This window comes from Triticum aestivum, chromosome 2B (assembly GCF_018294505.1).
Source record: "Triticum aestivum cultivar Chinese Spring chromosome 2B, IWGSC CS RefSeq v2.1, whole genome shotgun sequence".
NCBI lineage: Eukaryota > Viridiplantae > Streptophyta > Magnoliopsida > Poales > Poaceae > Triticum > Triticum aestivum.
In genome coordinates, this window is record NC_057798.1 from 447741758 (window position 1) to 447755010 (window position 13253).

General features: G+C 44.6%; 1 protein-coding gene and 1 pseudogene across 2 annotated transcripts; one reads left to right on the plus strand and one right to left on the minus strand.

Moving 5' to 3' along the window:
- The first annotated feature begins 353 nt into the window (after nucleotides 1-353).
- Nucleotides 354-6582, plus strand: LOC123045364 (uncharacterized protein At1g32220, chloroplastic). The gene is made up of 7 exons (XM_044468394.1): nucleotides 354-689; nucleotides 828-921; nucleotides 1029-1117; nucleotides 4234-4289; nucleotides 5080-5226; nucleotides 5852-5977; nucleotides 6051-6582. Exons 1-7 carry the CDS (start codon nucleotides 550-552, stop codon nucleotides 6329-6331), a joined length of 933 nt encoding a protein of 310 aa, XP_044324329.1. The 5' UTR covers nucleotides 354-549; the 3' UTR covers nucleotides 6332-6582.
- LOC123045365 (probable protein phosphatase 2C 39) lies at nucleotides 6436-11664 on the minus strand (annotated as a pseudogene). The gene is made up of 7 exons (XR_006421359.1): nucleotides 11456-11664; nucleotides 11170-11312; nucleotides 10947-11075; nucleotides 8927-10226; nucleotides 8572-8836; nucleotides 8019-8122; nucleotides 6436-6977 (listed from the first exon to the last, which is right to left on the minus strand). The product of XR_006421359.1 is annotated as a probable protein phosphatase 2C 39 (transcript).
- Nucleotides 11665-13253: the final 1589 nt, after the last annotated feature.

Below are 13253 nucleotides of genomic sequence, written 5' to 3' on the forward strand. Positions count from 1 at the left end.
AGAAGGCCGTCGACGATGACGATGGCGGCGACGACTTCAACGCCTTTCTTTTTTAGATTAGGTTAATGTCATCAAAATGGCGAATTTCGCCGAAATTTGCCATGTTTAGACGAAATTTGCCATGTTTGGCCGAAATTTAACTAGCTTTTATTATAACTTCGCCGAACGTCTCATCTTTTTTTTTAATACGCGCCTAGGGACGGTCCTGGGGCCGACGGCTGGGGCCGACTCGCCCCGGGGCCATTTTTTGCGCCGGCTTACCGCCAGTCGGCGTTTTTTTATGGCCCCGGGGGGGCCAACGGCTGGAGATGCCCTTACGCCACGCCCACACCAGGCCAGAGCCACAGGAAAAACAAGCGGAGCGAAGCGAGCCACCTCCAACCCCACAGCCAGCGGAACCGAAACGAGACGCACGCTCCACGCCGACTCCGCCGTTCGCTCACTCCCCTCCCTGCCTTTCCCGTCGCCACCCTTCGCCGACGCGGGCAAGAGAAGAAGCGGAAAGAGAGAAAGCGTCCCCCACCCCGCCCGGATCCCGCGAGCGGGCCCATGTCCCCTTCGACACTGCTCGTCCGGCCGCCGGCGCCGGCGAATCCGTCCCTTCCGCCTCGCCGGTGCGGGCCCGTATCAGCAGCGGCGGCGACGCTCCGCACGTCTCCTGCCGCCTCATCCGTGGCTCAGTTCTCTAGGTTTCTCTCCCCGTCTCCCTTGCCTTCTCACATGGTTTTTGCTCTCGTCGACCGAGTGACGACTGCACAATTGTGCGTGCAATGGGTGCGTATTTCCGTCTTAGTTTGCATTGACGCGGTTTCCCCTTGATTACGCAGGCTGCGCACCAAGTGCAGGTTTGCTGCCCCCGGTGTTAGAGAAGATTACTCTTCTACGCCAATCGATGTTGTAGCAGACGTGAAAACAGAAAAGGCATGAAATTGAGTACCCGATGTCTGTTATCATTCGGCAGCGCTGTCCAGCACGACTCTGTTTCTCCAGTAAGATTGGTTTCCTGAAATACTTCCAAATGCTTGCAGATTGTAGTGTTGGGAGGTAGTGGATTTGTTGGTTCTGCTATATGCAGAGCTGCGGTAGCTAAAGGCATTGAGGTTGTGAGCCTCAGCAGGTACACCTTTCCCCTTATCTTTTCTTTTTATTCTAGAAACACACTACATATGCAGACAGTTCACAAACACGCACTTACATGCACGCACACCCTACCCATATGAGCATCGCTGGGAGACTAACAAAGTCATCACAGGGTCTCCCACTGAACGAACATCGTCACAAGGACTGGAATAAATAAATTCAGGAAAGTGTGAGCACCCGAGCCAAGTCTAGGACTTGAACCCGGGCGGGCTGGTTCCACCACAAGGAATCTAACCATCTGAGCTGTGCTCAATTCTCATCTTTTCTCTTATCGTTTGTACAAACTTTATGTATGTACTAGCAATGTGCCCGTGCGTTGCAACGGATCCAAAGTAGAATAATACATGTTCACAAACTTGAAAGAAAAACACTCTAGTAAGGAATGAGGTGAGGGAGGGATGTGGTTGGTTTCAAGATAGTAAGGGGTTTTCTGCAAATTGGAGCAGAGAAGTGGGGCCTTGTTGCAAAAATGCCACAGCTTACCTCACAATCATTAGATGCAGATCTGATGGTTAGAAATGACGGATGGCAGACACACCATCATCACCAACTGAGTCTTTTATAGGAGTAGAGATAGAGATACCACTTCCTGCAAAATCCCTTGAGTGAGTTGTCCATTTAGTGCACGTTATCAATCCAGCAAGTTTCTTTTCCAGAGACCAAATTCAAGATGCACATCCCATCTGAAGCCTCCCTGCCCAGCACCTTGATCCTTCTAACTTTGTGTCAGGTAGATTTTTTTTTTAGTGAAGTACGACGGGTATCTTAATCAAATGATAGAATCAGAAATTCAGGATACAATGGGGTGCAATGGCAGTCCAAGCACACACACCTCCACTACAATAGGGGTAACAAAAGAAAACAAATAACAAGCCCAAGACTCTCCGAGCCAATCACTTAATGAGTAGCACCAACAGTACTGTCAAAGGCATCACTCTACTGAGAGCACGGCGAACGTCAACGCCCCGAGAACACACGGATGTCGTTGGCCTTATCGCACTAAAAGGAACCGACACTAAAGAACTGGAAGAACGTGCCGTTGGCAACCCATATTGGTCGAAAGACGTCAACAATCCACACTGGACGCAAGCTAACCTTTGCAGGATTTGACACCTGAAGCAATAAGAAGCAAGGAGCAGCAACTAGGGGTGGGCATAAAAACCGAGAATCGAAGACCGGAGCCGAAAAACCCGAGACCGAAGCCGAAAAACCCGATGACCGAAACTACTGTTGTTTATTCGGTTGGCAAAAATCAAAAACCGAAATTGCATCGGTGAGTTCGGTCGCTGGACCAGGTTGACCGAATACCCCGAATTGACCGTATATTGTATAAAGCCCATCACAACAAAGCCCAATATCCCATCCATCCGAACCTTTTCAGTCGATTTCTGAACCCAAATACACAGAGCCCCACGGCTTATCCCCAAACGAGCTCCATGTTTCACGCACGCATACCACGCAGATCCGCCGCTTCCATTTACCCGCCTCGCATAGGAAAGTAGCGGCGGCTGGCGGCGCGCACGGCCCATGGCTCCCACTCGGCTGCGGCGTCAACGCCCATCTTCCCACGCGGCGGCGGCCAAGAACGCACATGGATCCCACTTGGCGGCGGCGGCGGCAGTGCTCCCACGCGATGGCGGCGGCAGCACCCATGGCTCCCTCGCGGTGGCGGCCGATGATGTACATGGCTCCAACGCGGCAGCGAGCCAGCCACCATCACTCCCTCACAACCGGCGCCAGCAGTTATAGCTGAGGAATCCCACTACAAATCCACACTGTTTGTTCGTTGTTCCTTTTGACTCCTGATTTCTTCTTTTTTTGAGCGAATTGGATCCCGATTTCTTGCTTTCCTAACCAATATCTCAGTTCTCTTCGGTTGCAACCGAGGCCCGACCCGAATTATCGGTGCACCGAAGTCTCGGTCATTGATTATTCATAGGACCGAATGATTAGTAAATTTGGTAAACCGATTTTCAAGAAAGACCGAAGCACCGAACCGAACGGTTCGGTCTAACCGAATGCCCAGTCCTAGCAGCAACCATCTCCCCTTGCCAGCACAAACTGCTGTTGAGGATCTCAAACTGACCATTCATGCTCCGGTGAGACGTGTGAGTCAAGAACCAACCAACGAGGGATCCGTGGCTCCAAGACGACGCCTCAAAGAATGGAACAATGTCGAAGACGCTACCGTCGTCCGATCCAGAGAAACCGGATCCGAGGCTTTTATCCTGACAGTACTTAGGGTGGATGAGGTGTGGAGGCTTCACGATGACGCCTCCAAGATAAATGACACCCTAAGGCGTCGACGTCATTTGTGCGAACAAAAGCCAGCACAGGGCTTTTGCCGTAGCATCACAACTCAGCATCCCCACTGAACCACGCCGTCCGCGGACACTGCCAAGTGCCAATCACCACTGGAAGCTCTTGAACTTGCCAGCCTCCAGCCTCCCTTGGTGTCTGCATGCACACCAAGCCCCTCTCAAGGCCACCAGATGCCTCCACTGTGCTAGATCAGGAGCTACCTTTCAGATCCATTGCGGTTAGACTATGACGACCACCGACCAGAGGCCGCCGCTGAAGGAGCCGACTCCTGCCGCCAAAGCCATCCTCCTCCAAGCCACCTGCCCCTCATCGCCTCTGGACGGATTTGAGGACCGAACACCGCTACCAACTAGCCATCCGAAAATGCTGCAAACACCACCACACCACTAGAGAGAACTCCCATCACCTTCGACTGCAGGCCCGCCAGCTGACGATGAGGGGCAGGTGGAGAGGCCTGAACGCGGCGGCAGCGAGAGCCTCCCATGATACGGGAGTCTGTGGAGCCTCTTCATGTCAGGTAGATAATCAAGGGAATACATATGTAAAATTACTGATGGGATGATATGCGAGTTGCGGGAGCCTTTTTGTGTCAGGCAGATAATTAAGGAAGTATATATGGGCTGATTGCAGTGATTGAAGCATAAGGGGATTGAAGCTTTTTAAGATAGTTGGGATCTATCATCTATGGTGAAAATAATTATTATTCAGGCATTATTTCTGAAAGCCTAATCTGCATCCTGTCATCGTTTAGACATTCTATGCTAATGACAGGTCAGGAAGACCATCTTACTCTGATCCTTGGGCTGATGAAGTTACTTGGCTAGCAGGTAGGTTGAGTTGTGACATTAAGCTGTTACCTTCATGGTAAATAGATTTGGTTTGATCATGTTATCTATTTTGTTGGGTGAATGGATAGCAGGTTATCTGAGTTGTAACATAGGCTGTTACCTTCGTTGTAAATAGATTTAGCTTGATCATATTATCTATTTTTCTTGTGTGAACTGCTCCCTATATTAGTTACATTCTCTAACCCCGAACGTCGTAGAGTTAACTCTATTTAAACCGGAGCTATGGTTTGCTGCTAGGATGGTTTTACCCGCATATTATTTTTCATGAAATACACACCTGAGAATTCAAATTACATCCAATAGATTTAATAAGATTTTGTTCTGGACTAATAGTGGTACAGTAAGAAGTACACTTTATAGATTATCGTTGGTGCTAAACAAGCAAACATTACATGTATGCATTCTGTCGTGCTCCACTTTGGTAAGTTAGTATTACTAGATGATGGATCCTTTGAAACTAATTTCCCGTCATTTTGTTTTTGAGTTCTTATATATGCATATACTATTTAATATTTATTGCAAAATAGTTCTAAAAACATATGTACTTAAGACCACTTTTTATTTTGTCCTTGCTCACCTGGCTAATTGCGAATGTGTTTTCTTGGGAAGTGCTGTATTGCTTTAACATTACACCTTGTATGAACCTTGGTATTTCCCCTTTACCACTTTTTCCCTGTAACGTAGCTACATGCTTGTACTGGATTTCCAAGAGTTTCTGGTATGGTTTTTGGCCCTCTCATATTCAGTTAAGTATGTTACTGTTATGCAGGAGATGTTTTCTATGCAAGATGGGAGGACGTGCTAGTAGGGGCTACTGCTGTTGTGTCTACCCTTGGAGGATTTGGTAATGAAGAACAGATGAAAAGGATAAATGGTGAAGCAAATACCATAGCAGTGGACGCTGCGAAAGAATTTGGTGAGTACCTTGCGATCCATGACTGAACTAAATTTCAAATTGAAAGATAATAGTTTGATACAATTGGGGGGGGGGGGGGGGGGGGTTATGCATTTGGCACCAATAGGATCTTGACTTATGACATTATGCCAAATGGCCCCCTATAAGTCCACAATTGACAACTCTATGGAATAGTTTAGTTGCAGGATCAATTACTCCGTGACCACTTGAATTATAGGAATATATAAGAAAACCTGTACCATACCTGTTTGTTCATTTTAATACCATAACTCCTACATGTACTTTTAAACACTGAACTCTGTAATAGTTAGAAATTAGTGAAAACTAAAAAGTGCTCTTTTAATCATTATACAACTTAAACTATAGAAAAAAGAAAACTTTATCATTAAGGGTGGATTTGCTGGAATATCAAATTTTAAGTTATATTGCGTTAGGGAGCTTGCTATCCTGGTTAAACCTTCGCAACTAAAGATTGAAAACTTCAAACGGCTGAGACTTCTTGCTGTATAGTCGAAAACTTCGCAATTAAGTTATATTGTGTTGCCTAGCACCTGGCTTACTCTTCCTTTTATTGTCTGAAAATATCAAAGAACATACATAAACAGTTTGTTATGTTCTTCTGCAGGGATCCCGAAATTTATTTTGATCTCTGTTCATGATTACAACCTTCCATCCTTTCTCCTTACCTCGGGCTATTTCACTGGTAAGAGAAAGGCTGAATCTGAAGTCCTCTCCAAATACCCATCCTCAGGTTAGATCTCTGCTACTTCATCTTGTTCATATGTGTTTATGAGAGTATATCCAATCTGACGTTTATCTTTCAGGTGTTGTATTGAGGCCTGGGTTTATTTACGGTAAAAGGAAAGTCGATGGCTACGAGATACCGCTCGACATCGTAGGGCAACCACTAGAGAAGCTACTTTCCTCTGTCGAAAATTTCACCAAACCATTGAGTGCATTGCCTGGTTCGGACCTGGTCCTAGCACCCCCTGTGAACGTGGACGATGTCGCCTATGCCGTGATCAACGCCGTCATAGATGACAGCTTCTTCGGAGTGTTTACAATCGAGCAAATCAAGGAAGCTGCAGCCAGTGCCAGAGTGTAGAGATCTCCATATCTGGAAGTACCTTAGGAGGGATGCTCATGTTGTTGCAAATCTTCCATAATAGGGGATAGCTCAAGGCCAAACTCAGTACTGCAATGTTGTGCTTAGAGAGTTTAAATGCAGTAACACAATCCATTCCAAAAGCTGTAGTTGTTCATAGCAGGCAACACTCTTCACAAGGGTTCATCTTGTAACGGCCCATACATACATAGCTGAAATACGAGCACAAAAATGGGTTGCAACAAACTTCACCATCAGAAGAACCCCAGGTTTATTCTTTAACCTCACACATAACCTCTGTTGCCTGCCTAGTACGGCTTCAGGCAATCGAAGAGGTGACGGCGGTGATCCGATGAGATGGCTCCCTCCGACGAGCCTGACGCGGGAGACCCGACGGCGGACGAAGGTAAGACGCCGGTTGGCGTCAGGCACTGCCTCGGCGCTCCCGCTCCCAGGCTGTCCTCCCTGTGCGCCGGCGGCGGCCGGCATGCGCCTGGGCTGCCCAGCTGCAGCACCTGCAACTGCGTCTTCTTCCTCTGCTCCCTCTTCACCATGTTGCGCTTGTTCACGTAGTCCTCGTGTATGAACACGTCCATGGACGCTCTCTATCTCTCTCCGATCCTGGACTACTCCTACCTCCAAAGTCCTAACATGGCTGGATCACCAACACGAACACAAACGCAGAGGAAGGGGGCAATTATTATACTACGACTGGTCTCAAGCCAAGCACGTCGCTCTCGCCAACATTTTTTACTAGGCACAGCACGCAAGCTGCCATTGGTCTATGCCAAGTGTGAAGTCCACAACGCTGCAAAAAGAAATGCTTGCCGAAAGACGATGGGAACAAAAAAAAAATGCCCTAGTAACTACACTCCGAAGCTGGGCGAGCAATAAGCGCGCAGTCTCTGCTTACGGGGAAAGCAATAATCATACAGGGCTTTCTCTCTTTCACTCTTGTGTATTGTGACGATACCCATTCTTGTCTCTTCTTGTGAAAGGGTAGCTTAATCGAGACTCGCCAGAATTGATGTGTCAATGCCAAAAAAAAACAAAAAAAACTCAGGAATTAGTGGTGTGCATTGGCAGAGTAGCAGGGACAACGGTGTCTTCCATGTTGGGGGGCTCTTGGGGCAATGCAGTGACAGGGAAGTTGATCAGAAACCACAATAAATACTGGAGATGTAGAAAGATTGGTAGCTTGTGTGATGTGACCAGGATTCATCACCCACCCCTCCCCTACCACAAAACACCTCGTGGTCGCTAAGCAAATGCATCCCGCAAACTCAACAGGACCAACACATTAGACTGGCCTTTGGCCTTTTTCATATATCCTCTCCCAGTTTCCATGTTATCTTCAGATCAGTAAAGCTTCACCATAGATCACGCTAGGTCATGAGAGCTGAAATCAAGTGCTCATGCAATCGGAATGCCGAATAAGAGCGGCGAAATTTTTCGTTACCGCGTGCAGAATTAAGCGGAATAAGTCTTGGTGCACCTTTTGACTTAACAAAAGATATCTGTTCGGACCCAAAATTTCCAAAGGATATACACACATTATTATGTTTATTATTGACTATCACACCAGAACCCTGAAAAAGATTCATGTCCTAACACCCACAAAATTGTATGCGGCTCACAGCCTCTTCTTGAGATCGTCCGTCTTTCATATCGAAGTTGATGCGCTCACCGTCCTTCGTGCGTTCCCAAGGATGATAACAATGACAGTCACATCGTCATGGTACTTTCTTCTGCTCCCAACAGGTATCCTCATCAACTGTTCGGCTGTTAAAGCTGGCAAGGCATAGCAAGAAAGTAGTGAAGAGTTGGTGTTAGTTCTACTTGCTTACAGCTATGGTTCCCCAAAAGGGTTGCAAAGATGGTAGTTACAAATCAAAACAATTCATCAAAGTAAATGTAATCTCACACATATTGGCTCTTCATTCTCATCTGATGTTATTTTCATGATATATGCATGGCTAAAATCTAAACCATAAAAAAAGGGGAGTAATCATTATTCTACAAGCCTATAAAACATGTTAGGTTCTTACTTGGTATCTCAGAGCTTTTACTCACTTGACAGGAGTTAAGGGGGGTACTTCCCTTCCTATTATAACATGAGAAAGGCATTTCTACAATTGGGTTGTTCATTACCAATCACAAAGGCAAATGTCTTCTATAGACTCTTAATGCTAATTATTTGTGTATCGAAAAATAAATTTGATATATATTTAGGGGGATACCTGCTTCTTTGGCAGCTTTATGTACAACTTGCTCAATGAGATATTTTGCAGGATCGCCAGTTGGATTATCATGCATAAATTGGTAAACCAACTGAACAACTTCATCATTAGTGAAGAAATCAAACAAGCCATCACTGCCAAGCACAACAAACAGATCGTCTTCCGTAACCTTGTGACTCAGTGTGTGTGGATTTGTATATACGTAAGGCGGGCTGCACAAATTACGAACTCGGAGAATCCCCATGAGTGCATCATTGAACTTTTTCTGCAAAATCGGGATTAAAGCATGGGTATTAGTTAAATCATAAGAATGTCATGAATTTTCATCACATGCTAAAGTATAAGATGCTAGTACCTGTTTAAGGTAGCCAACTCCAAAAGCACGAGTAACCTTCAGCTTCCCTTTTACTTTGTTACCCATCACAACTTTAGAGTCATTAGGATGGTCAGCTAATAGTTTTTGGTATTCCAATGGATTTTCAAGTGAGTGGATCTCTGTCAATTGAGTAGCTTTCACTGTATCCATTTCTGCATATGGCATGGAAGCAAGCACAGCTCTACTATCCCCAAGATTTAGAATGCACAAATCTGTTCCCTGAAGAAGCACAACCAGGACACAAGATCCAACTGAAACTAAATCTGGTCTATCATCCATATCCTGTTCAACCATGCATAAGAAATCATTCTCAGCTTGCTCAACAGCAGAAGTGAGGCAATTCAGCACACCAGCTCGAAAACTTTCAGAAAGTTTTACATCTTCATTCTCTGCAATTTCCATGGCTAATGTTAACTCACTTTTAACACCATTAGGGGAGTCCTCTGATGAGCTACATAGGCCATCTTGTTGCTTGATACGGCACTCTAACAAGTATAGGTAATATACTATGTTATCATATAGAGTTACTGCCAGAAAATCAGCTGCATCTCGTCCATTAAATCCATCATAAATTCCACAAATCAACCATCCATTTTTTTCAGAGCACACAGCTTGAACTCTATCCTCTCCAGCAGCTCCACCAGCCATCTTTACCTCGGTACCAGTCAGAAAATTGGATGATACAGTTGTTGGAGCGCTGGACCTCCAAAGATTTTTACTGATTTCAAATATGGAGCTCTCAGTTGATGCAGGGCTGCCTTGTGAGGTGGATAGCAAGTCCAACCTTGACATAGATGGAGAAGAGACGATTTTTCTGAAAGAATTTGGAGAATCTAGTTCTGGTAAAATTTCTTCCCCAATAAGACCCTTGCATATATTTGTATTGGCCAGGGTGAAATTTGCACTAATTGCGGCACCAGATAAACAAGTAAATGAGCCATTTCGTGACTTAGTCATGGCATTAGTTTCAAACCTCATCTGGGGAGAGGTATCATGCTCATCATTTTCAAGAGGGAAACTCTGATAAGAATTGCAATGATATCCAAAGCTTACGCTGAGATTACTACAACTCCTGACAAGTGTGTCTTCGTCCTCAGAGCTGATGCTGTGATCAGTGTTGCCCTCATAAAACAGGTCATCCACCATCTTCTCTATGGAAGTGTTACACCAATAACGGTATAATATTGCTGACAAACTTGGCCTTTGAGGTTCTGATGCTTACTCAAATGTCATGCTGAATACAGTTGCTTTTATACTTAAAAGGAAATGCAAACCAGACCTGCAATATAAAGCCAAACCATTAGCTAAATACAACGCAAAAGAATTGTAGTTAGCATAAACATGATAAATAGCCGTAAAAATATATTTAAACAAAATTAAAACTTGTTTCAGCAATACCAAAAGATTATATTTTATTTTAGTATACCATCCTCCTACTCAACATCATACATATATTTTTGTTATTTCGAGGGAGGTGATGTAATTGATGATGGTAATATCTTGATCTTTGTAGTTGATAAGTACTTTGGTCTCTTATATCTTTATAGGTAAATTTTTTCTGATCATACTTCCATCAAAATTTAAGCAGGGACATACATGCTGTGAATTAACGAGAAAGCACCAGTTTGACATCTGCATCATGTATTACCTACTAGCCTTGTGCATTCTCATGAATATTTATCACGACTACAAACAACCACTATGTGAGTTGAGTTGTACGAGCTGTGCCTACTTACCAAAAGTATGGTGTGATTTAATATTAGCCTTTAATATTTGGAGAGTGTTTCCTTTTTAAGCTACCACAGACGATAGGACGCGCATGTCAAAAAATTCTTGTCAACTGAAAATACCACATCTCATACGTCACAAAATTTAGCAAGACATGCCGTTACGTTATTATTTTCGCTCTAATAAAATGGATAAAGAACATCGTCAGGACTCTGCAGAGGAACAACAGCCTGAAGCTCAAACAAAAGGCGAATGGGAAGAGAAGAATAACCTGAAGTGAGAAGGGATTATTTCTATTCAAGCAGCGATCCCGCATGCGACACGGCAGGACAGGTTTATGAACTTCGCCGCAGCGGCTATGACCGGTGTTTCCACAAGAGCTAACCTTCTTGGACTTCACCTATTTACCACAACAACAGCAGCAGACTGCTCCATGAGAAGAAGGAACAAGGAAACGAACCAGAAAAGAGAGAGTGGAGGTGCATGATACGCACAGATGCATCCATCTAAGTTCAGAGAGATGGGAACCGGGCCAGGTGATGCAGCCCCTCCTCTCCCCTCATCCCTGAACCCAAATCCAATCTGCGATTTAAAACCCAAATTTTGCTCCTAGGTAAAAATCCCGTTCCTGAAGGCCCTATCACACACACACACACGACATGAATCAAGAACCAGTAAACGCACGGGAAGGAAAGAAAACAGATGAGCTTGCATGCACATGCGTATACAGAACGCGGGACAGAGAGGAGGGGGAGATGATGATTTTGAGGATTCATTCACCTTCCTGGCGACCCGCGGTCGAGGGCGAGCAGAGCTGGGGCGGAGGAGTGGCGAGCGGGAGGAGTAGGGAGCTAGGACGAGACGGGTGTGGTGTGGACGATGGGGGGAATTGTGGTGTGGGCCGAGGAGAATATAATGGTGGTGGTGGGCGAGAGAGGAGGAGGACTGGAGGAGGGAGGGAGATGGAAGCAACGAGCTCAGTGATTTATTTTCTTTTTGTTTTTCGGATCTGACTGTTTCTGGAGAATTGGATATGCCAAATCTAACCGCGTCCTTCCCCGCTTCCTCGCGTCACAATCTCGTAGTATTTCCTTTTGTTTTCTCCTTTTCCCTTTCGAGGTCGTTCGCCTTTTATTTCCCTTTGGCTTTTGCTTTTTGCGATTTTTGTTGGCTAATCCTCGTCCGTGAATTTTTCTTGTATGAATGACATCTGTTTTTCGTGGCCACCGTGTTTGGGGAAGAGGGCCTCAGAGAAAAATACTTCCTCCGTCCGGAAATATTTATCATGAAAAAGAATAAAAAAAGATATATTTAGACGTATTTTAGTTAAGCTCTCCAATAGCAATTATTTAAAATAAAAATGGACGATATTGTGTTAAAAAAACTTAACAAAAAAGAGTAAAAGTGGACATGCTTGGGAACTATTCACAATTTGAGTTTCAATACTGTTTTTTATTTTATTTTCGCTGAGAAACACCGGGTATAAAATTTAGACATATACATATACACAAATATCGGTCGAGGTTAGTATTTTTTATTCAAGCTATTGAAGTCCAGATTGCTTTTATCCTATGAGCCAATAAACCCAGATCCTCTTTTAGCCTGAACTTCCAACGGCTCACACTCTGGCCTTCATTTCTGATTTTTTTTTCCATTCCTTCGACACCAAGTTGCCCAACATTCTTGAATAATAATCTCCATGGCAACAATGTAGCGACCAAACCTCAAATAGTCTGATCTCTGTGCATCACTGTCATCCCTAAATCGGTAATGCTGACACGCACAGTACTTAAAGAATTTATAACAGAGTAGCAATCACACACATATTACATCGAGTATCTCAAAAGAGAACTTATTATAATAAATATGGCTTAAGTCCATCTAATAACGATAACAGCGGAAGACTTGGAAGATAAAGCGAGTCCATCAACTCCAACAGCATCACTGAGTGAAAGACCACGACCTAAGGCACCTTACTCGTCGTCTGAAAAGTCTGTAACATGAACGTTGCAGCCCGAGAACGGATCAGCACATGAAATATGTTGGTAATGTAACACATAGAGAGTAATGAACAGAATAATGCTATCACTACGTGCATATATGGCTGGTGGAAAGCTCTATGGTTACAATTTTGCATAAAGCCAATTTTCCTTACAACAAAGGAATAAATTTTTATTTAATTATTATGGTGGTTGTTAAACATTGAGAAGGTTCCTCCAACTCAATCCCAATTAAGCATCATCATTAACCCAATCAAATTGAATTAAGTAACATGATGAGATTCACATGATAATCCAAGAAACTAGATACTCAAAACGTCCATAACCGGGGATACGGCTGACCATGATTAGTTTGTACACTCTACAGATGATGAAGTCATGTACCTAGGGTAGGGTCATGGACCTGTCCAAGGTACCCTCCCCAAGGACATCTTTAGAAGAAACCGTCTTCCAGTCGACCTAGAGTGATTCCACTCGACGGACTTGAAGACACTCGACCATGAAGACTCACTCGACCACCAGGAGTTCAAGAGCCACTCTGTATCCAAATGGTCTGTAATTAAGTAGTCTTTATGGTC